The 26,570-nt window shown below is 35.4% G+C and overlaps 1 protein-coding gene across 1 annotated transcript in view; it reads left to right on the top strand.

Moving 5' to 3' along the window:
* The window catches only part of ODAD2 (outer dynein arm docking complex subunit 2), a 177,847-nt gene extending 157,095 nt beyond the window's left edge, over nt 1-20,752 (top strand). Inside the window, 1 exon segment of the mRNA XM_049777479.1 lies at nt 20,546-20,752. Coding sequence (XP_049633436.1) covers nt 20,546-20,659 — 114 coding nt within the window. The 3' untranslated portion in view covers nt 20,660-20,752.
* The last annotated feature ends 5,818 nt before the right edge of the window (nt 20,753-26,570 follow it).

The following is a 26,570-nucleotide window of genomic DNA, read 5'->3' as shown; positions in this document are numbered from 1 at the left end:
AAACAAAAAACATTTTTAACATTTTTGGGTCCTGTTTTTAACAATCATAGGCATTATAAATGTTTTTAAAAGAGAAGTTAAGAAAGCACAATCACATCTGACTTATTCCTTCCCACAAATCGTATGAGAGAAGGAAAACATTTCCCAAATGGGTAGCAAATGACAAGACAGACTTATAAGGTACACTTGATACCAGCAGGGTACAATGTAAGGAAGGGCAGAGAGGCCTTGAGAATGAGGTTAAGTCAACCAGAGTTTAAGAAAAGCAATTATTGGGCCAAGAGAATCTTTCACTTAAAGTTATTTCCCAAGAAATTAGTCATTTATTTTTATCCTATGAGCTTAGTTCCAATTTAGTAGGAGCAGGGAAAGCTATTTCTTTGACATTGGAGAAGAAAAATTGGGCTCTTCAATCCAGCACTGTGCTTTAGTTTTTCCATATTAATCTGCTTTTGAGAGTTGAGAAGAAATCAAAATAAAATTGGGAAAGCGGTTTAAATAAAAGATACATTTTTTTCCTATTTTTTTCCCAGTACACTGCTTTCAATTTTTTTAAAATTCTTTCCATTTTTTACTCCTGAAAAATGAATTCTATATCAAATAAGGTATTTTAAATATTAACATGATTTGGGTTTTAAATTACTTGTAAACATGTGCCAATTTTGAGAGATAAACATAAGTGTGGGCAAGAATTTAGATTGATTCTAATATAGATCTAATTTAGATAATTATTCATCTGTATAGGTGAGATCTGTGTTAATGAGATCTCCCTTTAGGAAAATGGGCTAATTTGTGTGGAGGAAAAAGAAAATTGAGGTTCTGGTCTAAGGCTGAGAGGTTATTGTTTGGGTCCAATTATTGATTTGAGATGATAAACTATTCAAATCACAATTTTTGTCACATTACAAAAACCATTTTCAGTAGCTTAAATGTTAGCTATTGTTCTCATTGTCATATAGAAAATATATACTTTAACCCCTTCTGCTTTTTATGTCCTAGGCAAATTCTTTGTTTTTTGGTTTTTGGGTCACACCTGGCAGTGCTCGGGTTACTCCTGGCTCTGTGCTCAGGAATCTCTCCTGGCAGGCTCATGGGACCCCATCGAATGCTGGAATTCCAACCACCTCCGTCCTGGGTCAGGGGCATGCAAGGCAAACACCATACCACTGTTCTATCTCTCTGGCATATGCCCAGGCAAATTCTTAATTTATATGGAATTCCTTTTTTTTTCTTTTAGGTTTTTGGGCCACACCTAGTGATCCTGCACTCAGGGATCAACTTAGTGCTTGCAAAGCCACAAAGCCCTACAACTCGAGCATTTTCACTCAAAACTTCATATTATCTAGTTTTTGTTCATGTCATATGTTATTTTGCTGTTGAGAGATGGTGCTCCTATCTCACGTGGAACTGGAATTAACTTAAAATCTCTCTCTCCCTTTCCTCCTCCTACCCTTTATTCCAATAAAATCAAGAAACAGATCAAAACAAGGAACTTTCTTGTAATCTTACATTGTGTAAAGCAAAATAATTCACATATTTGGAGCGATTAAAGAACATAATCATTGCAAAAATGCTGTTTCCATTGAGTTTTATGTGTATCTTTTCATAAAAACCAATATAACTATGTCACTGCTAAAACTCCTTTTCCCAGTGGTCACTTAGCTATCTTTCCTCTTTTCTTCTGAAAAAAAAAAAAGAAAATCTTCTTCTAATGTGTCTGAGTGATTTCTTCAAAATCAGATCCAAATATATATATACATATATATTTGCACATCTGCAATTAGGCCTTATCTTCAAACTCAGGCAGGAGATTATAGCACATCATAGTAGTGGAGATCTGAAAAAAAGGTCAGTTTCCTTGTATGTTTTGAAAGAAGAGCAAAGGGAGTTTGTTCAGATTGTCAGAGAAGTAAAATTTGTAGGGACTCAAAAGACCCTTACTGACCTTCCTATCACCTATTGCCATTCTTTATACAGAGATTTCCCATGGCTTCCAGCCTTTCTGGGACAGCAGGACCTGGATTAAGTTATTTCACCCAGTACAGGTACAATTTGCCATGTCCTATTACTAGCATCACACAGTGCACAAGTGTGTCTCCTACTAAAGTAATAACACAGTTTCTGTTGATCAGATATTGTAAAATGAAGGAATTTTAGATAATAATTAGCACATGATCATTATAGGTCGCTTTCCTATACAGTCTCGTCTGTACTCCAGAGCTTGCCATACATTGTACGTTTTCTGAAAAATTTTTTAACTTCCTTCGAGAGCTTATGAGTGGCAGCTGGGTACAGGTAATTTTTTTTTCTATCAAGTCATCTAAAGGTTAGGCAGAAGAAAAGATTGACAGTGAAAAATTTAAATCATTCCTTTATTTCACTTTCCTATGGTCTTCTCCACATTCCTTTGCTTAGATTGAATTTTCTAATGTCAACATCTTCCAACACAATAAGGAAAAGTATAATACTTGACCAAAGAAATATTTGGTACTGAGCAGCCTTGCAAACAGTTTATAGGATAATCTTTTGCAAGAAGAAAGAATAAGAGCTTTATTGAATTACCATAATACAGGAGGTATGAGTGAACTATGTATTTTCATAACATAAATTAATAAATAACATTTTCTGAATATGTTAGAAGAGTCAGACCACTTCTTATTCATTCCAATCCTTTTATTTATCATTACATATTCCAGGTATAAGGTTTCTATTATCATTTTAATAATACAATATTCCTCTTGACGATCTCTCCAGCCTCCCAATCATACTTTTGAAAGAGAACAATCCAAAAATACTCTACTAAGACCTAAGTGAATGGTGCTTGTTTATCAAAATGTTCTATTTTGTTTGATATATTTATGTGATTTTCTGATAATTAAAAGTGTGTAAAGCAAAATGTCAGATAATAGAAGACTACTGCGTATTATTACAGCTTTAGCTTTTTCCCATGGTCTGATATCCTTCTAGACTGGATACTGAATCTCATGAAAAATCTAATAAGTAATAAATCTATTATAATGAACCTGAAGTTATTTTAATGCTTTGGCTTTGTATTATGGTTATGATTTTGTTCACTTACTAGCATAATAACTAAGCTATCTGTTACCAATTTAATACTCAGGGTATCTAGACTAAAATTGCTTATTTGAATCAATACAATTGGAACTCTAGCAGGGAAAATTTATTTAAATACCTGTTCATCAAAAATCAACTTTCAATTCAAGATCAAAAAAACAGTAAGAGTATTTCAAGGATGGAGAAACTCTGTATTTTTTAGGCCAAGGGAATTCCCTTTCTAATGTCCCCAATATTTACTGTGCCTATGCAGGAAAAAAATAGCACAAAATAATCTTTTTTATTTATTTAACTATTTTTTTTTTGGTTTTGATAGTGTTGTTTCCATTTTTTTTCACTGTTTTGTTTTTATTTCAGGACTCTGGTTATTATGTGGTGCTTGTATTTATTGCTGTAGTGCTCATTGGATTTTTTTTTGTTTGATATTTCTTTTTGTATTGTTGTGGTGCTTTTCTTCCTTTTTCCCTTTCTTCTCTCAAACTGAAGTTGAGAGCCTCTAAGGATTCTGCCCATTTTCGGCTTATTTGATTTTTACCCCATTTTATTGCTTTCCTTTTCTTCAAACAGAAACATATAACTGGACCCATCTAGTTCTGCCTCTCAAATTGAGGGGGAAATAATGGAGAGTACCAAGACCAAACAATTGTATGATCACTAAGTAGTAAGCTAGACATAGAGGGGACCACTTATACTAGCAGCCCAGGGGGTGAGGGTGGGGGATATGAAATGCAAGCTGAGAACGGAGGTGGACGGGGGACAACTTTGGTGATAGGATTTCCCTGATTCAATGTTAATATGTACCTAAAATATTAATGTGAAAGATATGTAATCCACTTTGGTCAAAAAATTATTATAAAAAAAAACAATAGTTTTTAGGTACATATTTACATAAAATCAGGGGGGATGCCCATCACCGGTTTGTCTTCCCTACTCCTCCGTTTTTGTCCTACCTCCCATATCCTCTTCCCTCACCCCCAGGGCTGCTAGAATATGTGGTCCCCTCTGTACCTATCCTATTACTTCGTCGTCTTACACCTGTTTGGTCCTGATGCCTCCCTTGTTTCCCAATATGTAAGCCACTATGATCAAAATAAAAAATATGTTAATATAAAAAAATGTAAAGATTGAACTTACAGACTCTTAAACAAAATAACACCTTTTACTCTTCTAAGTAAAAAAAAAAAAAGAAATAACTACACTGAGGACTACCATACTACCATAAACATGTGAGTGAATGAATGAGGGAACTGGAAATCCTGTCTGGAGAACAGGTGGGGTGGTGGGATGGAGGGAGATTTGGGACATTGGTGATGGGAGTGTTGCACTAGTGAAGGGGGATGTTCTTTACATGACTGAAACATAATCACAATCATATTTGTTATCAAGATGCTTAAATAAAGATATTATAAATAATAAAAAAACAATAGTGGTGACACAAGCAGTAAGGCATTTGCCTTGCTTGCGCTAGCCTAAGATGGACCATGATTCGATCCCCCAGCATCCCATATGGTCCTCAAACCAGGAGCAATTTCTGAGTGCATACCAGGAGTAACCCATGAGAGTTACCGGCTGTGGCCCAAAAAACAAACAAACCCAGAAAAACCAGTTATTCATTTATAAATAACCAGTATAAGCTCTTTACAATCAGCATTTCCTTTTTTTGTTTTTGTTTTTAAGCTACACATAGTAGTACTTAGGGCTTACTCCTGGTTCTGCACTCAGGAATTACTCTTGGCAGGGCTCAGGGGACCATATTGGGAGACTGGGGATCAAACCCAGGTTGGCCATGTGCAAGGCAAACACCCTTCCCACTATATTATTGCTTGTCCCAACACTCCCTTTAATCCTTACATCTGTCTTTTTTAGAAGGTATTATTTAAAAAATGCTAAATCCTAATTTTACTGCCAAGAAAACTGAGACTTAGAGAAATTTATCCTACATCAGATAGTTCAAACTCAGTGTATACTTCAAATTAATTCAAACTCAAGATATACTTATAGCCATGATACTCCATAATCTATCAGATTATTCTACTAGAGTATAGTTTTATCTATTGATCTAATAAAATACAATTGTCTATTTATCTTTGATCTAATAGAATACAATTCTAACCAACCTTTATTCATAGGTTTCTCTCTATCCATCCTTCCTAGTATGTCTTCAGCATTCTTACCAGTAAATTTACAGATAGTTTTTGTCCTCTGATAGTAATAAAAAATGAAGAGCAACTTGGTACCATTCCCTTGGAGACCATGAATTTTCTTCTAAAAACTATGGGAGACTTGTTGCTTCCTCGTCTTTAACACAGAATACAAATGCAAGTCACACTTTGCTTCTAGTATATGCTAGAACTCTTTTGAGAAGGTTGTTAGGACTCACTGTATTAATATATAATTTAGATAGATAGATAGATAGATAGATAGATGATAGATAGATAGATAGATAGATAGATAGATAGATAGATAGATAAAACCACCCAGTACTCTAGATTCAGTGCTTTAGTTGTGTGTTTGTGCTTGTGTCCATGCTGTGTATGAAAGCTGCCTCATAAAAACAATGGGGGCAAATCAGAGGACAAAATTATTTAAGGGTGATTGAACATCTACACAGAAAGAACAGGAGTTCAAATAAGAAGCAGTCACTTTCCAGCTCTTGTGGACTTGGCTGTTGGATCACATAAATATGGCATCTACTCCTCTCACCAGGAGGTGGACAGATTCCAATAGGCAAGTCCTTTGATTCCCTCACTGACCAAACAGAACCAAGGTTTCTGCCCAAACTAGCAAGTCTAAAATGTGTTTTGAGGTCACCCTTCCCAGCCCCTCGTCCCCCAACTCTGGTGAGCTGTCATCTGAAATGAATTACTAAAGCCCAGAGCCGGGTATGAAAGAAACTGTGGTTGAGTCTCCACCACAAAGCAGCAGAGCCCAGCCAGGAGAGCAAGACGAGGTTATCACCACCATCCCAATGCCTTCCTTCCTACTGAGTGTGCATCGGTGCTGCAACCACTCAGCCATGACTTGGAAATGGCAAGAGAGCAGCAGAGCTCACAGTTCAAATGATCTCAGCCAACACCCATCTTTTTTGGAAACCCCACTCAGCTCTGGATGTTTGCAGGTATTTCAGAACTCATCAGGCTCTCATTAAAACTCAGATCTCTACTCTGTTCACTCAAACACTGTCAAGACAAACCACAGAAAAATCTGTTATCACTCAAATTGGGACATAGTTTTCACATGACTGAGATATTATATAAAATCATGCATTGTTATATACGAGTGAAAATTGAATGCAGACACTGATTTCCCAGCTACCTTTGTCTCACCTTTCTGGGAATGTGACTCTAGGGTCACAGCTGGAGAGCATGCGCCTGGAGATCAAAAGCTTTGACACTGGCAGAAGTGTTTTTGCTAGCCCAACCCACTAACTTCTCTTGGTGCTCCTTCTCTTGTCCTTATTCATTCCAAACATTGTAAAAAGTTATGTGTTTGAACGATAGTTTAAAGTGCCCTGTGCAATTAAGTTTTAAAACAAGGGGCCTAGTTTTCCTTCAGTGTACATATGAAACTCGCAATAAATTTAAACACTTTGGATATATTTGGGAGAAGTAGAAGGATTAAAAAGAGGAAAGTTTTGGAAAGCAACAGACACTTCAAAAAGGTAAACCTGAGGTGTTTTTCCTCCTTGTAATATTAAAACATTTTATAGTTAAAAAGAAATCTAAAGATCAAAACATATACATGCATACTCGCCAACAGTATACCAAGTCTACATTCACTTGTACATATTTTGCTGTTCACTTTGCTAAGAAAAGTTCTCCTTTTTGGTAATTATCCAAAAGTTTTACAAACCACCTTCACTTTGCCCTTGTGTTAGTGATTTGAAAACATGTGCTGCTTCTTACTTTGTTAGCTGCCGATCAAATGCAGCATTTTGCACTGTTTATGTTATGAGGATGTTTATATTCATTTTATAAGTATTCCTTGGAGGGCTCTACTTTGCTTGTTAATTTAAAAAGAAATAAGAGCATATTTCCAGTCCTGATTTAAAACCAAGACTCATATGCAGTACATGTTGTTCAGATGGTGATCTGGGCAAGTAGTATATCCTCTTTTGATTTGTAAAACTGAATTGGCTATTTTAGCTTCTGGGAATATAACTAAAATAATGCCAATCCTCATTCAGTTAACACTGTCATCAGTGGCCCCAAGAATGCACAAATCTCAAACCATTCATATCCTAAAGACACAGAAAAAACTATTTTGCCAACTCTGCACCCTTGTTTGAGAATATTCTAGGCCTAAATAAGTGGGCAGAGGAGAATAAATTAAGAAATAAATAGATAGTAAGAAATAAATTATACATCCTGGCACATTGTGAGTTTGCACAAATGTTAGGTGACTTGTTGGCCTATATCCAAAGAGCCACTCAGATTCCTTAAGGAACCAATTCCACAGCACTCTAAGTCATTGTTTCCTTCTTTCATCATATTTTAAAACTGTCAGCCTTGCCTACACTTTAGGTCTTTAAAATACTAGACTCCAGGGCCCCACTAATCTTTTAGACTAGTACTTCACTATCATATGGGCTAAAGAATGAAGCCCTGTGGTTAGTGCATAAAATAGGCATAATTAGTTCCCCAAAGAGAAGTAGTCCTAGCAGCTCTCAGACTAGAAATTAGGCAGGTAACAAAATGACTTTTGCAGAGTCATGAGAAATAGCTTCCTCTTTGCCTTGTATTCTCTCTAACAAAGCTTGCCATGCACACTAGCTGAAGGCTTTGCTAACCTTTCTCTAGCCAGCTTCTGGAAGAGCCAATAGTTGTAGGCTGTCTGTTAAGCACCAAGATGCCAACAGGCCGACAACATGCCAGGCATGATGAGCTAGTACACTTCACAGGCCTTCCTGGTTTATGTAAAATGAAATTATGCAACTGGCATCAAGTAAGTGAGACTAAATGCTACTGACTCTTGGGAAAGCAGATGGGGATACAGAACAACATCCAAGTCAATGGAAGTGTCAGCAATGCAGGTTCAGTTCTGGAAGGTTTTGGACCAAGTGGCTCCTTTCCAAGATAGCTATGGTAGGAATCGTGTGTTTGGGATGGGGGACCTGACAGCAAGTGAATCCTGGGTCTTTGGTGCCTTTGAGGTCAATCAGAAATGAGGTGGTCCTGGAGCAAGTGCTGACAGCAGCCAGACTGGCCTTAATGCCAAAGTTCCTGCTTCCTCATTCCTCCCAAACTAACCAGGGCAGAGCTCCCAGAAATGAAATGCCAAAACTAGACTGTAGAACTGGTGAAAAAATCACCATGATAAGAGCTGGAGAGATAGGATAGCAGGTAAGGCACTTTTCTTGCACATAGCCAAACCACTTTCAATCCCTGGCACCACATATTGTACCCTGGTTCCCAGGAGAATTGACCCCAGAGCTGAGAGTTTGGAGTAATCCCTGAGCACAGCTGGGTGTGTCCTCAAAACAACCCAAACAAAAGCTAAAAAAAAAAACTGATAATGGCACTCTGCCACTTAAAAAAAACTTGCTTTGTACTGACATCAAGTTGGTTAAAACTAATACTTAGCTTGTGTGAAGCCAGTTTACCCTGCGAAACAGTCCTTCCATAGAAAATGTCATAACACACACACACACACACACACACACACACACACACACACACACACACACACACACACACACCTGGCAACCAAGCTACCACTGAAAGTAATTTTAAGCCTAGTTTCACTCGTTCTTGAAACAGAAAGAATAACCACAACCACAGGTGTTAAATGTCTCTAACGTCTTCTTATCTGTACTGCACATGGGATTGCTCTTTTACCTAAACAATCATATTTCTCTCTCCTAAAATAATCTGCTTCCATCTATTTCTAGCTCCAAGTTCCACAAACTCTTTTTTCAAAAGTCTCTGCCTCTTCTCCCTTCCTCCCTTCCTTTCCCATCTGTTGTTGTTTTCTTCTCTCCCTCAAGGAATTCTCTGCCCTTTCCAGTGTAAATTCTCCCAGCCTGTGCTTTGTTGCATTTCCTTCTCACATACTGCATACCCATGCAAGGCTCAAGACAGAAGACAAAATGGGAAGAAGCAAGGTAAAGGGAAATTGATGAATGGTGGTAGGTCAAGAAGAGACCTTTAAAATAGATGTTCAAACATTTGGACAGGTTGATGTATTCCAAGAAATGTTAGAGGCCCCGAGGCCACTCTAATCATATTCAGTTTTCCAAATAATATTCCAGTACTCTGTTAATGTAGACCTGCTTGAGTTTAATCCCAGACTTTAAAAAAAATATATTATCTCTTTATCTTCATGAAAACTCTTAGAGGTAAGTTGAGAGATTCAGGAACTTGGTCAGAAGGTAAAGTTTCAGATTAGTTAAACAAGGAGTTGTGACCCTTTTGACTATTGTTTTGTACTACTTTTTTCTAGAAATGATCTAATAGCAGAAAGCAAGGTTTTAATTTCCAACTCAGCTAGTTCAGATCTGTGGTCTAAAATTTTTATCTTCATCCCAGATTATAAAAACACTAATAGAGAAACTATTGGAGGAGAAACCAGGGATTGGACACACAAATGAGGCAGACTGAGTCTCTTAAGTCTTTAGGTGGCCTTCCTATGGTGGCATCTATTTTCCTCCAGTTTCTGGAACAGCATATTGAGGACAGTTGGAAACTTGATTATCTCTATTCCATTTTTTTGTGAAAATTTCTTAGGCTAATGTAGCAACCAACTTTTCTGATCCAGGGCTCTGAAGGCTCTATGGTAATTGACATCATTCACTAAATATCATGCTTATAATAAATGTAGTTTATTAAAGGTATTTGGGCTGTTGGAAGGTTTTAAGAGTATATGTATCAAATAATTTTCTTTTTTAGTTGGGGGTCTCAATGCATGCTCCTGGTTCTGTGCTTGGGGTGTTCTCTGGAGGTGCTTAAGGGACCATATGATGCCAGGGATCAAACCTATGTCTCCTGCATTCAAAGTATATGAAAATATTGAGTTATTTCTCCAGCCCTAAAATTTATATTGTAGAGACTCAATAAAGATTAGTAAAGAGTAATAGAATATGACTTCTCTTTTGTTATGAATTACTTAGTAAAAAAAGAGGAAAAATAAGTTCTATAGAGAAATTTTTATTTTCTTTCTTTTCTTTTTATTTAAACAACTTTATTACATACATGATTGTGTTTGGGTTTCAGTCATGTAAAGAACACCACCCATCCCCAGTGCAAGAATCCCATCACCAATGTCCCAAATCTCCCTCCTCCCTACCGAACCCCCACATGTACTCTAGACAGGCTTTCTATTTCCCTCGTACATTCTCTTTATTAGGATAGTTCAAAATGTAGTTATTTCTCTAACTAAACTCATGCCTGTTTGTGGTGAGCTTCATGAGGTGAGCTGTAACTTCCAGCTCTTTTCTCTTTTGTGTCTGAAAGTTATTATTGCAAGAATGTCTTTCATTTTCATAGATGAGTGAGACCATTCTGCATCTTTATCTCTCTCTCTCTCTCTGACTTATTTCACTCAGCATAATAGATTCCATGTACATCCATGTATAGGAAAATTTCATGACTTCATCTCTCCTGATGGCTGCATAATATTCCATTGTGTATATGTACCACAGTTTCTTTAGCCATTCATCTGTTTAAGGGTATCTTGGGTGTTTTCAGAGTCTTGCTATGGTAAATAATGCTGCAATGAATATAGGTGTAAGTAAGGGATTTTTTTTGTATTGTATTTTTGTATTCCTAGGGTATATTCCTAGGAGTGGTATAGCTGAGTCGTATGGGAACTCAATTTCCCGTTTTTGGAGGATTCACCATAATGCTTTTCATAAAGGTTGAAGTAGACGGCATTCCCACCAGCAGTGAATAAGAGTTCTTTTATTTCCACATCCCCACCAACACTGCTTGTTCTCATTCTTTGTGATGTCTGCCAATCTCTGGGGTGGTACCTCATAGTTGTTTTGATTTGCATCTCCCTGATGATTAGTGATGTGGAGCATTTTTTCATGTGTCTTTTGGTCATTTGTATTTCTTCTTTGTCAAAGTGTCTGTCCATTTCTTCTACCCATTTTTTGATGGGATTAGATGTTTTTTTCATGTAAATTTCTGTCAGTGCCTTGTATATTTTGGAGATTAGCCCCTTGTCTGATGGGTATTGGGTAAATAGTTTCTCCCATTCAGTAGTGGGCCCTTGTATCCTGGGCGATATTTCTTTTGAGGTGCAGAAGCTTCTCAGTTTAATATATTCCCATCTGTTAATCTCTGCTTTCACTTGCTTGGAGAGTGCAGTTTCCTCTTTGAAGATGCCTATAGTCTCAAGTCTGGAGTGTTATACCTATGTGTTCTATATATCTTATGGTTTTGGGTCTGATATCAAGGTCTTTCATCCATTTGGATTTAACCTTCGTACATGATGTTAGCTGGGGGTTTAAGTTCAATTTTTTGCAAGTGGCTAGCCAGTTGTGTCAACACCACTTGTTGAAGAGGCTTTCTTTGCTCCATTTAGGATTTCTTGCTCCTTTATCAAACATTAGGTGATTGTATGTCCGGGAAACATTCTCTGAGTATTCAAGCCTATTCCACTGATCTGAGGGCCTGTCTTTCTTCCAATACCATGCTGTTTATATAACTATTGCTTTGTAGTACAGTTTAAAGTTGGGGAAAGTAATTCCTCCCATATTCTTTTCCCCAATGACTGTTTTAGCTATTCTAGGGTGTTCATTGTTCCAAATAAATTTCAAAATTACCTGATACACTTCTTTTAAGAATATCATGGATATCTTTAGAGGGATCTCATTAAATTTATACAATGCTTTGAGAGTATTGCCATTTTGATGATGTTAATCCTGCCAATCCATGAGCAGGGTATGTGCTTCCATTTCCGCGTGCCCTCTCTTATTTCTTGGAGCAGAGTTTTATAGTTTTCTTTGTATAGGTCCTTCACATTTTTAGTCAAGATGATTCCAAGATATTTGAGTTTGTTTGGCACTATTGTGAATGGGGTTGTTTTCTTAATGTCCATTTCTTCCTTATTACTATTGGTGTACAGAAAGACCATTGATTATTGTGTGTTAATTTTGTAGCCTGCCACCTTGTTATATGAGTATTGTTTCTAGAAGCTTTTTCATAGACACTTTACGGTTTTCTAGGTAGAGTATCTGCAAACAGTGAGAGCTTGACTTCTTCCTTTCCTATCTGGATTCCCTTGATATCTTTTTCTTGCCTAATCGCTATAGCAAGTACTTCCAGTGCTATGTTGAATAGGAGTGGTGAAAGAGGACAGCCTTGTCTTGTGCCAGAATTTAGAGGGAAGGCTTTCAATTTTTCTCCATTGAGGACAATATTTGCCTCTGGCTTGTGGTAGATGGCCTTAACTATATTGAGAAAGGTTCCTTCCATTGCCATCTTGCTTAGAGTTTTGATCAAGAATGGGTGTTGGACCTTATCAAATGCTTTCTCTGCATCTATTGGTATGATCATGTGATTTTTATTTTTCTTGTTGTTGATGTTGTGTATTATGTTGATAGATTTACAGATGTTAAACCATCCTTGCATTCCTGGGATGAAACCTATTTGATCAGAGTGGATAATCTTTTTAATGAGGCACTGAATCCTATTTGCCAGAATTTTTTGAGGATCTTTGCATCTGTATTCATCAGCGATATTGGTCTGTAATTTTCTTTTTTGGTAGCATCTCTGTCTGGTTTAGGTATCAAGGTGATGTTGGCTTCATAAAAGCTATTTGGAAGTGTTTCCGTTTGTTCAGTTTCATGAAAGTGTCTTGCCAGGATTGGTAGTAGATCCTCTTGGAAAGTTTGAAAGAATTCATTAGAGAGTCCATCTGGGCCTGGGCTTTTGTTGTTGGGCAGACATTTGATTACCATTTTAATTTCATCAATAGTGATGGGGGTGTTTAGATATGCTACATCCTCTTCCTTCAACTGTGGAAGATTATAAGAGTTCAAGAATTTATTCATTTCTTCCAGGTTCTCATTTTTAGTGGTGTAGAGTTTCTCAAATTAGTTTCTGATTACCCTTTGAATTTCTGCCATAACAGTAGTGATCTCTCCTTTTTCATTCCTAATACGAGTTATCAAGTTTCTCTTTGTCTCTTTCTTTGTTAGTTTTGCCAGTGGTCTATCAATCTTGTTCATTTTTTCAAAGAACCAACTTCTGCTTTCGTTGATCTTTCGGATTGTTTTTTGGGTTTCCACTTCATTGATTTCTGCTCTCAGCTTTGTTATTTCCTTCTGTCTCCCTATTTTTGGGTCCTTTTGTTGAGCACTTTCTAGTTCTATGAGCTGCGTCATTAAGCTACTCAGGTAAGCCCCTTATTCCTTCCTGATGTGTGCTTGTAAAGCTATAAATTTTCCTCTCAGTACTGCTTTTGCTGTGTCCCATAAGTTCTGATAGTTTTCGTCTTTATTATCATTTGTTTCCAGGAACCTTTTGATTTCCTCCTTGATTTCATCTCAGACCCACTGGTTATTCAGTATGAGGCTGTTTAACTTCCAGGTGTTAAAGTTTTTCTTCTGTGTTCCTCTGGAATTCACAAATAATTTCAGAGCCTTGTGGTCAGCGAAAGTAGCCTGCAAAATTTCTATCCTCTTGATCTTATGGAGGTATGTTTTATGTGCATCATGTAGTCTATCCTGAAGAATGTCCCATGTATATTGGAGAAGAATTTGTATCCAGGTTTCTGGGGATGGAGTGTCCTATATATATCCACTAGGCCTCTTTCTTCCATTTCTCTCCTCAGGTCTAGTATATTCTTGTTGGGTTTCAGTCTGGTTGACCTATCCAGTATTGACAAAACACAATTATTGTGTTGTTATTGATATTATTTTTCAGATTTGTCAACAATTGTATTAAATATTTTGCTGGCCCCTCATTCGGTGCATATATGTTTAGGAGAGTTATTTCTTCCTGCTCTACATACCCCTTATTAATATAAAATGTCCATCTTTGTCCGTTACAACCTTCCTGAGTATAAAGTTTGCATTATCTGATATTAGTATGGCCACTCCAGCTTTTTTATGGGTGTTGTTTGCTTGGATATTTTTTCTCCAGCCTTTTATTTTGAGTCTATGTTTGTTCTGACTATTCAGGTGAGTTTCTTGTAGGCAGCAGAAGGTTGGATTGCGTTTTTTGATCCATTTAGCCACTTTGTATCTCTTAACTGGTGCATTTAGTCCATTGACATTGAGAGAAAGAATTTCCCTGGGATTTAATGCCATCTTTATATTGAAATTTGGTGTGTCTTTTGGTTAGTCTTGTGTTAAATTAGGTCTTTCAGTTTTTCTTTTAAGACTGGTTTTGAGTCTGTAAAGTTTCTGAGCTGTTTTTGTCTGTGAAACCATGTATTCTTCCATCAAACTGGAAAGTAAGTTTTGCTGGGTACAGTATTCTAGGTGAAGCATTCATTTCATTTAGTCTTGTCACAATATCCCACCACTGCTTTCTGGCTTTGAGTGTTTCCGGTGACAGGTCTGCTGTAAATCTCAAGTATACTCCCCTGAATGTAATTTCCCTTTTTGTTCTTGCTGTTTTGAGAATTCTGTCTCTATCTGTGGGATTCATCATTGTGAGTAAGATGTGTCTTGGGGTATTTTTTTCTAGGGTCTCTTTTGGTTGGTACTCTTCGAACATGCAGAATTTGATCACATATATTCTTTAGCTCTGGAAGTTTCTCTTTAATGATGTTTTTGACCATTGATTCTTCATGGAAATTTTCTTCCTGGGGCTCTGGGACTTCAATGATTCTTAAGTTGTTTCTGTTGAGCTTATCATAGACTTCTATTTTCATCTGTTTCCATTCTTTGACTAATTTTTCCATTGTCTGTTCATTTGCTTTAAGTTTTTTTCCAATCTCTCCCACTGTATGGAATTGTTATTTATCTCATCTTCCACAGCACCAAGTCTATTCTCAGCTTCTGATACCCTGTCCCAGAGCTTATCCATTTTGTCATTCACTTCGTTTACTGACTTTTTCAGTCCTGTTAGTTGACATGTTATTTCAGTTTGGAGTTTTGTGATTTCTGTCTTCATATTTTCTTGATTCTTGTTAGTGTTCTGTTCAACTCGATCCATGGTTTCTTTTAGTTCTTTGAGCATCTTCCATATTGCTTGTTTAAAGTCCTTATCTGAGAGGTTGATTAGTTGGTTGGTCATTATCTATTCATCAGAATTGTCATCTTCATTCTCTATGTCTGATGCTGGCCTGCGTTGTTTCCCCATTGTCACACTTGTATTGTGGGTTTTTTTACATGTTGTGGTGGTATTCATTGGCTAAATGATGTATGCAGCCACACTCCTCTGGCTCCACCCTTTCTGGGTGGGTCGACTTGCCTCCAAGGGAGGGGAGTCCTCCGTAGGTGAAGCCTTTCACAGGATTAAATCTTAGGTCCGAGCACGCAACAGAGAAGACAGTCCAAAGAGAAATGCTGGGCTTCAGTGATACAGCAAAGTTCTTAGTGTGATTTTTCTTCTTGTTGCGATGGTTTTCTTTCCTTAGAAAGAGCTCATAGCCGCATAACAAAGCCGAGTGGCCGTGATCTTCTGGAGCATCTTTTTGACCCACTCCCAAGAGTTTTATGTGACAAGACAGGATACAGACACACAGGTAGCACTCACAATTTCTCACGGTCGGGCCCCACTGGGCAGGCATAGTTTCATAGATTTTCCCAGCCTGACATCACAAACAGGGGAATTGGCTTCTGCAAAGTACTGCTTATAGCCGGTTTTCACGTTATGGATCAGTTCCTTGGTGTTCCCGCCCTAGAATGAGCTTCTGGGAGAGCGAGTTTTCTGGAGCCTCTTTTCTGTCCACTCCCAAGAGTTTCACGCAATAGGACAGGAGACAGACACATACAGACAGCACTCACAATTTTTCACAGTCAGGCCCCACTGGGCAGGCATAGTCTCGTCGAGAAAAATTTTTAACTCTAAAATTGTTTTCAAACCTTTCAAAAATTGTCAAGATTTATAATTTACAAAAAAATTGAAATGTTTCATTTTAAATGAAGAACCAATTTAAATATTGGAAGGCAGAAATCATGTTTGGGGCTGCTCTTAATGCATTAGGCATGTTGCTGAGGTGTAAAAATCCTAGTATTCCATGCTTGCTAGTAATAAAAGGTCACAATGATACAACTAAAGCCTGTGCAAGTATACAAATAATATAAACTATAAAGAATATATTCAGGAAAAATGATCATCTAAAGTAGTTATATCTTCTTTCAAAGATTTAATATAGTAGGCATATTGTAAGCAAATAAATTTAATGGTTAAAATGCTGAACTGTTAGATCCAGTTAAATACTGTAAACTCCAAAAGAAATTTAAGTATAAGTTTCTATACAAAGACATCTAAGCTAGTCTTAGAGTAAGTACGAAGAACAGGCCATTCTATCCTTTCATCACACTATTTCCTCCCAGAAGAGAATGAGAATAGCATTTAGGTAAATGTGTGTGCATGCATATCTTTGTGTTTGTGTGTATATATACATATATACACATATGTAAGCATTAAAATGTTATGCTCTGGTATGTAGCTAAGCAACTGTGAGGTCTTGGGTTCAATCCTTCAGGCTACACAAAACGTATATTATGCTGATCTTTATTCCCATGACAACATCCTGGGTCTTGTTTAATACTCAAAGCATCTTCATCTATGAAATCTTAAACTCCAAATACTGCATTCTCAGACTATGATGCTGTTTTTCCACTTCTTCCTACACTCAGACCCACTAACATAGTTTACCTGCCTCATGGAGAATTCTCTTCTAATATGCTTAAATTATCAGTAGTCTTCTAGATTCACTTTCCTTCCAGTTAGTACAAACCATATGACTGTCCCATCTAAGGAAGTACATGAAGACAGATGATATTTTAAAGAATTCTTACAATTCATAGTTGGTATGGGGAAAAGAAGCCTTAATAAGAGTTATAAAATGAGAGCAATGGACATCAAAAAAAAAAACCTTGGGAGTGTGTTAGAAATGTAAGAAGCAATAATAAGAATAAAAAGAAAATAAGAAAATAATTTCAAATTTTATCAATTATATTAAATGCTATTAAGAGTACCTTTAATAAGATGAAACTTAAAAGTGTCTACTGCTTTTGCTAAATGGAAGGTACAGATGACAGGGATGTTTTAGTTTTGGGAGTTGAAGAAGGAAATCAGTATGGAGAGAATTGAGTTTAAATTTAGAGATGTAAGTCTAAATCATTTATATTAAAATTTGGCCAAAGGCCCAAAGCATCAAAGTGGTTTTTGTTGTTGTTGTTGCTGTTGTTTCTTTGTGGGTTTTATAGGAGAGTAAATAATTTTTTAACCAATATGGAGAAATGTTTTTAAATGATGATGGGAAGAAATCAAATAGTTGTAATAAGAAAAACGGGGAGTTGAGGTAATTCATATGGTAGAATACAGGCCCCACTGCATGAGGCTCCTGTTCAATTCCATATAAATACTAGATGACTCCAACCACCTACAACTGCAAGCACTGCTGTGTATGGAGCCAATATTGATAACTTACAGTACCAACGTAATAATGATAATTTAAAAGAAAAACTGGAGAGTATGGTGGCCAAAGTTTTAAGGAAGAGAAGATGGATGAAGAATACAAATGGAATAGTGGGTCTTAGACTAGAGAGACATTTATTATGATAGAAGACTAGGCTTGCAAATTTAGCTAGAGTTGATTCTATCAAGTTTATCATTTATTATCATTTATTTTTTATGAATAGTTAGATGAAGAGTGGGAAATTGGGTAACCATGAGGAAGATTTGAAATGGACATTGAAATGAGGAGAGATAGCGTAGACGTAAGGTGTTTACCTTTCATGCAGAAGGTCATCGGTTCAAATCCCGGCATCCCATATGGTCCCCCGTGCCTGCTAGGAGCAATTTCTGAGCATGGAGCCAGGAAAAACCCCTGAGCACTGCCGGGTGTGACCCAAAAATCACAAAAGAAAAACAAAAAGATCTAAAATTGGAGAAACACTTAGATTGTTAAATAGTGAAGAAGATCCATTTGAGGTTAGATTTAAAGACTTGTCATGTGCATATCAACTCTATAAAATAGCTCTGTCATTCCAGCACAGGGATGACAAAGCTGGTTACGTTTTTGCTAAGTGGATGGGTATGGCAAAAGGAGGTTGAGGAGACTATACAAATGATTATAAACAATGAGCTGTGAAATCTAAATTGGCTCTGAAAGAAGTGGAGAAAAGAGTTAAAAGTATATAGGCCAATAAATAGATGTCATGATGAGGACAGAAACTTTATTGACCAAATTATAAAATAAGAGATGTGGTCAGAATATTAAAAGGAATCAAAGAAAAATAAAATGGCCCAGGTGTGAGCTCAGTCAGTGAGGTTCTAGAGTGTAATGAAATTCTTTGACTTTGAGGAGGTCAACACGCATAAGGGTCAAGCATTCTCCAATACTTCATTTAATTTGTCATATACTACATAGTATTTTTAAAATAGTTTTAATAAAGTTAATTCTTTAATTGAATCATGAGAAACACAGTTACAAAGTTGTTCATAATTAAGTTTCAGTTCTACAATGTCAATCAATACCTATCCCTATGTGAGGGAAATAGTTTATATATTATTTAAGTAATGAATCCACCTGGAATCAATGCTTATATATTATTGGATTATTTATTATTTTATGATTTCTATTTGAAAAAGAAACTCTCCTTGGCTTTTGGTTGAACAGTTTAGCTTATGTATTGCCTTTGAATTCATTCTTTCTACTCCAATATTAGCTTCTACTTTATTCAGTTGCCCTAAAGAATTACATTACCTTTCAGTCTTGTCTGTCAAGGATCTATATTTTATAAATTTCCATAAAAGTTCTTTATCATCTCATATACAAGCATAGCCATATAAAACTCCTGATTAAAATGCTAAACTTTTTTATTACTTACAGAAAAATAAAACTCCTAAACTTGACACATTTTTGACATTTCACAGTATGTCTCATTACAGTATTTCTTTGATTACCAAGATGTATTTTTTTACATATCCACATCTGTACTCAATGTACTATATAGAGAGTATTCAAATTAACTTTAAAATTCTTCACCCAGGGGGGCCGGAGAGATAGCATGGGGGCAAGGTATTTGCCTTGAATGCAGAAGGACAGTGGTTCGAATCTTGGCATCCCATATGGTCCTCAGAACCTACCAGGAGCAATTTCTGAGCATTAAAGCCAGGAGTAACCCCTGAGCGCTGCTGGGTGTCACCCCCCAAAATAAACAAAAAAAAGAAAAAGAAAAATATTCACCCAGGGGCTGAAGCGGTGGCACAGGTGGTAGGGCATTTGCCTTGCACATGCTGACCTAGGACAAACCGCAGTTTCATCCCGAGTCCCATATGGTCCTCCAAGCCAGGAGCAATTTCTGAGCACATGGCCAGGAGTAACCCCTGAGCATCACCAGGTGTGGCCAAATAAAAAATCCATCCAGTGTAGAATCATAAATGATTTATAACTATATTGCATTAAAATATTCAAGCTTATAATTTAAAACCTGACTAAAGAATTAATTAAAATATCTGTTTAGGTAAAAAAAATAAATGTAGCAAAAGATAGTTTAATAAACTTATAGGAACTATAAGTTCCTAAGAGGGAGAAATGGAATTTCGTTTGATGGAAATCAGTATAGACTTTCTAGGAAAGCTAGTTGGGTCATGAAAGGCAAAACTTTAGGAAAAGCAAGGTATAGGAGTGAATTTTAGGTTGAGAAGTGTGACCTTGGCTAAAACATAAATTAAGGCAAAAGCACAAAAATCCTTTAAGGATAGATTAATAGATTGGGCTCTATTGCAGTGGAGTCTGTTGAGAGTATCTTTTTCTTTGGAAATCAATGAGAATCTCTACTAAGGGACTAATATAATTAGGTTGTAATAGGAACAGCTGGATTCAAATGCAGAGAGATTAAATCTAAGAAGATGTACTAATAGTCTAAGCTTGGTATGATGCTGGCTTCTTCTGGGTAGTGGAAAACCAGAAGGAATGTTCAGAAATTTCAAAATAGAACCCAAAGAAGTCAAATGATTGAAAGAGGGAGAAGCAGAAGTAGCTCAGCTCCAGACAATAAAAAGTTTAGAATTTCATGAGACATACCTGCATCTGATTACACAGCCTTTAAATTTACATTAGCTTTAATGGAATTTCTTGGACATTTTTGGTGACTTTTAAAATCTACATTTTATATTTTAACCACCGTGAGTCACAATTTTTCAATACTGTCTGTGGTAAGGTTTCATTCAAACAAAATTCCAACACCACACCCACCACCAGAGTGCTCATTTTGCTTTATTTTCTCAGGGTTCCACAAGAATATTTAATATTGAGAATCATTTGCATAGCTTATTTAGATTAGCATACTGTCATTAACATTTTTACTCTCGTTTCCTTCTTTTATGTATGACAGCTTCTACTGGATATGGTCGGGTCTCCAGATCAGGATCTCCAAGAAGCTGCAGCCGGTTGTATAGCCAATATCCGGAGACTGGCTCTTGCTACAGAAAAGGCAAGATACCCCTAAAAATATGAACAGACAATAAGCTACCAAGCTTTACCCGATAAGATCATGTCACTCTCATGAAGCCTAAGTTGGGATACACTATGAGCCAAAACTTTATCAGTAAATAAATATCTGAGAGAAAGCACAGATGAGAAAAGCAAAGGATACTGTTTATGGCAAAGTAACATGGTCTTCTTGTTCTATTTATGCTTTGGGGATATGCCATGTAACGTAATGTAAAGCCAACAGGTTTGTAATATTTTTTCCAGGGATTTGGGGATATATGTTATCGTATATGCTTTTGTGTTTAGGATTGTTTTAATAAAAAATATGACTTTCCCCGTGTGCTGTTTTATAGTTGTGCTTGAATGTCTTCAGAATTCCTTCTGTTAAATCTATCGAGCTGTCTTGTCATTATGGTTTTGTCTGTTTGATCACTTGAAACCCACTGGAGAGTTTTGAGGAGATGTGCTGATTTCACAAACTGTTATTAAATAGAATTTAGAGTAAAGCATCTGGACTTAGAGGGATCATTCAGAGGTCATTCCAAACACTCCTCAATGCTATCAAAATCTGAGAAGATAATGTATAACTTAACAGTTCAGCTTATGATAACCACACACAATAGTAAGATTTTTTCCAACCTTGGGACTTGCAAAACATGAATAAATATGCTTCTCTCAGAAATCACCAAACTTTAATTGAAAGAATTAATTTATGCTTTTGTAATGATAATTAATATTACTCCAAATAAAATTGCTTTGAATTTCTAAATTTGCTTTCAGCACACACAGTACTTTTTACAAAGGAGCTACAAAAGATTAATAGCATTTTATCTGGTTATAGAAACATGAGAATTCACTTAAAAGAATCACATATATAATCTCAGTGTGCTGAAATGTTTAATAACTAACTGTCTTGGATTTCTAATACTAGGCAGGAAAATAGTTTAGAATGCATCAATTCATAATGCTTTAAAAAACAGACAAGTAGGTTTTATTGATTATATTAAGTACTGTGTGTGTTTATCATAATTTGGAAAGATGATAAACTTAAGTGAATTAAATATAAATAATTTGTACTAAGTGAAAAGCCTGTCTAAGATATAAATTATACATTATAGATTCTCTGATAAAACAAAATAACTGAAGGTCTTATTGAGAATTTTATGGTAAAACACTAATTTATCTTCACTGCTAAACACTAAAAATTGTTGGTAAAACACTAATTTATCTTCTCTGCTGCTTTTCAAAAGAGGTTAAAAAAGAATAAAAATATTAATGCTGAGAATAAAATTTAATAATTTAATATTTAAGTAATAGTTAAGTAATTTTAACTTTAAATAGTAAATATTTTCATATTAAAGTCTCAATTTAGCTATATTTTGCTAACATAAAAGATACACATAGAAACAATTGACAAATATAGAATATGGATAAAAAATTTTATATTTAATAAAAGAAAATTACTTGCTTTAAGATTTTTAAATATTCTTGAGATTATTGGGACATGAAAGTGAAGGGTAAAACTGGGGTCAAAAAGAAAGAGAAGAAAAGAAAAGAAAACCAGCAGCACAAAAAACTAGGTAGAAAATAGAAAAATATTATTCTTTTATAATATGCCTAGCATACAGAGTTAATAAATGCAGAAAATAAAAGCAATGGTGACATTTTTAAATAAATATAAGCACTTAGAAACAGGTAAAGAAAATTAAAATTAAAATCATTTCTTTGAATTCTATTAATACCAGGAATGTAGTACATTTAGAATAAACATTTTGATGAGCTAAATTTAAATAACAGTTTCTGGCTGTCTAGTGAAATGAGATCACAGAAAATTTGGATCTTACTGGAAAATGTCAGAACCTATGGATTGACCCCAACCTATCAGAAAACTAAAGATGTTCACTTTGTTTTTCCTGAAATGTTCTTTAAGAGCATTCATTTTTCTTTTAGCTTTTGTACAAAATGTATGGGTATTATATTTCTTTTTTGTTATTGAAATCTAGTAACATTTTAATAAGTTTTAGGGGCACAGTTTTTTTTTTTATTCTTTCCCAGGACATCCAAAGAACTCTATTTAAATTTCTTTGTGAGGATCAGCTGTTTCAATTTGAAAGACATTTAAGGTGGAAAGAATTTTAAACAAATTCATTGATCTCCCAATTCTTTTCAGCTTGCAAGGTTTTTTTTAGAAATTTTTGTTCTGATCACTGGGCTATTTATAGTTACTGTTCTTTTGTTATGACTTGCACCAAAATAACTTTTTTATTCATAAAACTGTTTAGTTTCTAAAAACAAAGCCTAGAGCTGCTTTCTTCAGATGTTGTACTATGAATTTTGTTATTATAATAGATGCAGGTGTTAACAACATCATATATCTTTAAAGCATTTGCATGGAATTGTGAGACTACTGTCCAAAATATTCAGAAAATATATTTCCATTTAAGAAAATGGGAATCTCAGGTGTTAAATAGACAGCCAAGAGTTAGTTCCTTCTTTTTCCTTTACTTAATGTTTTTAGATAAAAAATAATAAATATATAGAAAGTTTTCCAGTTCAAGTAGTTGAAAATGTTTTATCTCATTCCATAGAATACTTGTTTATGTAATAAGTAGGATAAAAAATAAAACAACTAGGTTTTTTATTACTAGAATTCATTGAATATGGTAGTCATTCAATAACCTCTTTACCTCAAATGCACTAAATGCCCCCCAAATACTTTTCTTGCACTTAAAATATAGAAACTAAAATTCCCTCCCACGATGAAAATGGACAGTGAAAAGGAAACCCAATTTTTATATAATGCTTTTATATGCAGGTACTGTTTTAGGTGCACCCCATTTGTTATATTCTTTATAGGAAAATTGGTAAAAAAAAATAATCTCATATATTATGATCTACCTAAATGGGAACAGTAATTTTGAAAGTATTCATAATATGGGAAAATTATTACAGTAGGTAATTGCTTATTATATGAGGGACTTAGAATTTGGTCATGAGTGCCAAATGGTCATGAATGTTTTATGTATTATACCTAAAACTTTTGCCTATAGCAATGTTCACCACATCACCTAAAATGGCAACTTATGTTGGGCATTGGTGGTAGGAAGGTTGCACTGGTGAAGGGGGGTATTCTTTTTTATAACTGAAGTCCAATACAAACATGTTTATAATCATGGTGCTTAAATAAAGATAATAAAAATAGGGGCCAAAGAGATGCGCAATGGTAGGACATTTGCCTTGCATGAGGCAACTCAGGAGGGACCTGTTTTGATTCCCAGCGTCCCATATGAGACGGAGCCTGCCAGAGGCGATTTCTGAGTGCAGAGCCAGGAGTAACCCCTGAGCACCACCAAGTGTGGACCCCAAAAATCAATCAATAGTAGAAAAAATAAACATGAAAAAATAAAATAAAAAGAAATTAAAATAAATACATAAATAAAATGGTAACTTAACTCTACTATGGTTGAAGCATACAATGAAGATGTGATATAGATGGTTCACTGGCACCAGGTATGTGTGGCAAGAACCACAGCTAAAGAAATGTGTGAACACGATAGCTAAAGAAATTGTGACCGCTGGCAAATACCACAGCTCCTAGTCATTGTAACAATGACAAAGGCATAAAGGAAAAAAAGAAGGGAGATAAAGACTGTGAGGGTGGGCCAGAGCAATAAGCAATGGTAGGGTGTTTGCCTTGCACGCAGACGACCCAAGACGGACCCGGGTTCAATCCTTGGCATCCCATATGGTCCACCCCCAAGCCTGCCAGGAGCAATTTCTGAACCCAGAGAGCCAGGAATAACCCCTGAGTGCCGCCAGGTGTGGCCCTAAAACAAAACAAGCAAACAAAAAAGAATGTGGGGGGGGTCAGAGAAATCCTACAGGTGTTAAAAATAAAGAGGCAGTGCAGGATGAAGCCAGAGCCTTGTATGCAACTGATTCCAATAAATTGATTCCCAGAACTGCATCTGGGCCCCAAGTACCACTAGAAGTGACACCTGAACACAGAGCCAAGAGTAAGCCCTGAGTACCCTTAGTGGGATATGAAAGCTAAAATAAAATTTAAAAAGAGAGAATCCTTATTTAGAAATGTAATATTCAAGCTTACACAAACTTTTTGTTAACAAAAAGACTTCCAGTTTCAATGTTTAAAACATTAATAATATTTTGATTACAACATGAATTTTTAATAGTTTCCAAGTACAATTATAATAAGAGTCTCAATGATACATACTAAAGTGGCCATTATATACATTTTGCAAGTTTTTTATTTGGTTTTGGTTTAAGCGATGAAATTCTAAGATCATAGAAAGCAAACTAATAAAAGGTTGTTGATAGATTGTTTTATATAATCTTGCTGTTTAAAAGAAATATTTCAATTTATTCATTTATGGACTCTATTATAGACTTCAAAAATGAACAATATTAAATATATTATCTTTATGTATTTTGCTTAAATAAGTCAAAACTACACTATCAACAAAAAGTGCCATAAATACGTAAATACAGTTTCATAGACCTTAAAATGTATCAAAGCATTCATTATAGACTGCATTGCTCTAAGGCATCATTATTTGCCTTTGTGCTATTTATTCCTTTTCGCTATAATTGATACAGCAATAATTCCCCTCTTTTCTTTCTCCACTCTAATCTATATGTCTCAGGTCCTGCACACATTTTATCTGACAAATAGGCATTGCACTTTATGAACATAACATAATGTTTTACGTGTTGATTTCTAGAAAACAAGATGAAAAGTTAATATATAAACATGTTTCTAATGTACAAATGCTATGGCTGACTTAAAATCATGGAGCAAATCATATCTTTATATTTCTAATCTATTTTCAAACTTTCAAGTAAAACTGATTTATTCTTCATTTACATCTGTTAAGACAAAAGAAAACTTTCCTTTTGCCAGTTTATGCCACCTGGATTTTCTTGATCAAAGACATCCTTTACAAATTATACAATTAGTTTATGATGTTCAAAGTTAATATTTATCTTTACAGTTTAGATTTACACACAAATTCATATTTATGATGGAAATAGATGTTATTGTATATAGGTCTGGTTCACATAGACTTAAAGAATCTGTAGTTGATTGTCTTGCTCAAACAAGGAGGACAGAGAGCTAAATGCAGATCTCTTTCAACTTTAACATGAAAACTGACCTATGTCAGAAGATTAGTTACTTTAGCAATAACAAATTTCAATGTCCACAAGTCCAATCAATTAATATAAATGAATGAAAAGAACTATAATTTAAAAAATAGTACTATTATTTGTCCATTAATCATTAATTTCCATGTCTGGGAAACAAAAAAAAGTGATAGAGATGTTAGAGAATGCTTATACCTTTTCAAGAGAAATTCTGAGTCTTATAAACTTTCAAACTTTAAATATTGGTGCTATGTATTCCATTCTGGGATCACCCAAACTTATGGGGTGCTTTTTCATTATGGGGTTTCTCATAGTTTCTAAATAAATAGTATTAATATACTACAGCTACCAAAGGTTGTCTTAAAGAGACATTTTATCATAATTCTAGCAGCTGAATGTCCAAGCTCAAGGTGCTACATGCTGGTTTTTAAGACTTTTATTTATTGGCTATCAAACAAATAATTCTTACTATGTCTTCATGTCATGGTTCAATCGCTGATGTGTTTTTTCTTCCAATTCAGCGGTTTTAGGATATCACCCTATAAAACAACCTTAAAAGTTCTATCTCCAAATATAATTATATAGGAGTTAGGTCATTGACACAGCCTAGATAGCAACCATGCAAAAAAATCTTCCCAAAATCCTATAACAAAGAGAAGCCTCCCATTCAATACTGCAAAAGTCTCCATCCTTTTCTAATAATTTATTTGGATAAATTATGATATCAGCACCCTAAAAGTGCTTGGAGTTAACCAAGGAAGTAA

Source organism: Suncus etruscus, chromosome 7 (genome assembly GCF_024139225.1).
Source record: "Suncus etruscus isolate mSunEtr1 chromosome 7, mSunEtr1.pri.cur, whole genome shotgun sequence".
Lineage (NCBI taxonomy): Eukaryota > Metazoa > Chordata > Mammalia > Eulipotyphla > Soricidae > Suncus > Suncus etruscus.
Note: the sequence above shows the minus strand (reverse complement) of the source record. Positions and strands in the feature narration are given on the sequence as shown.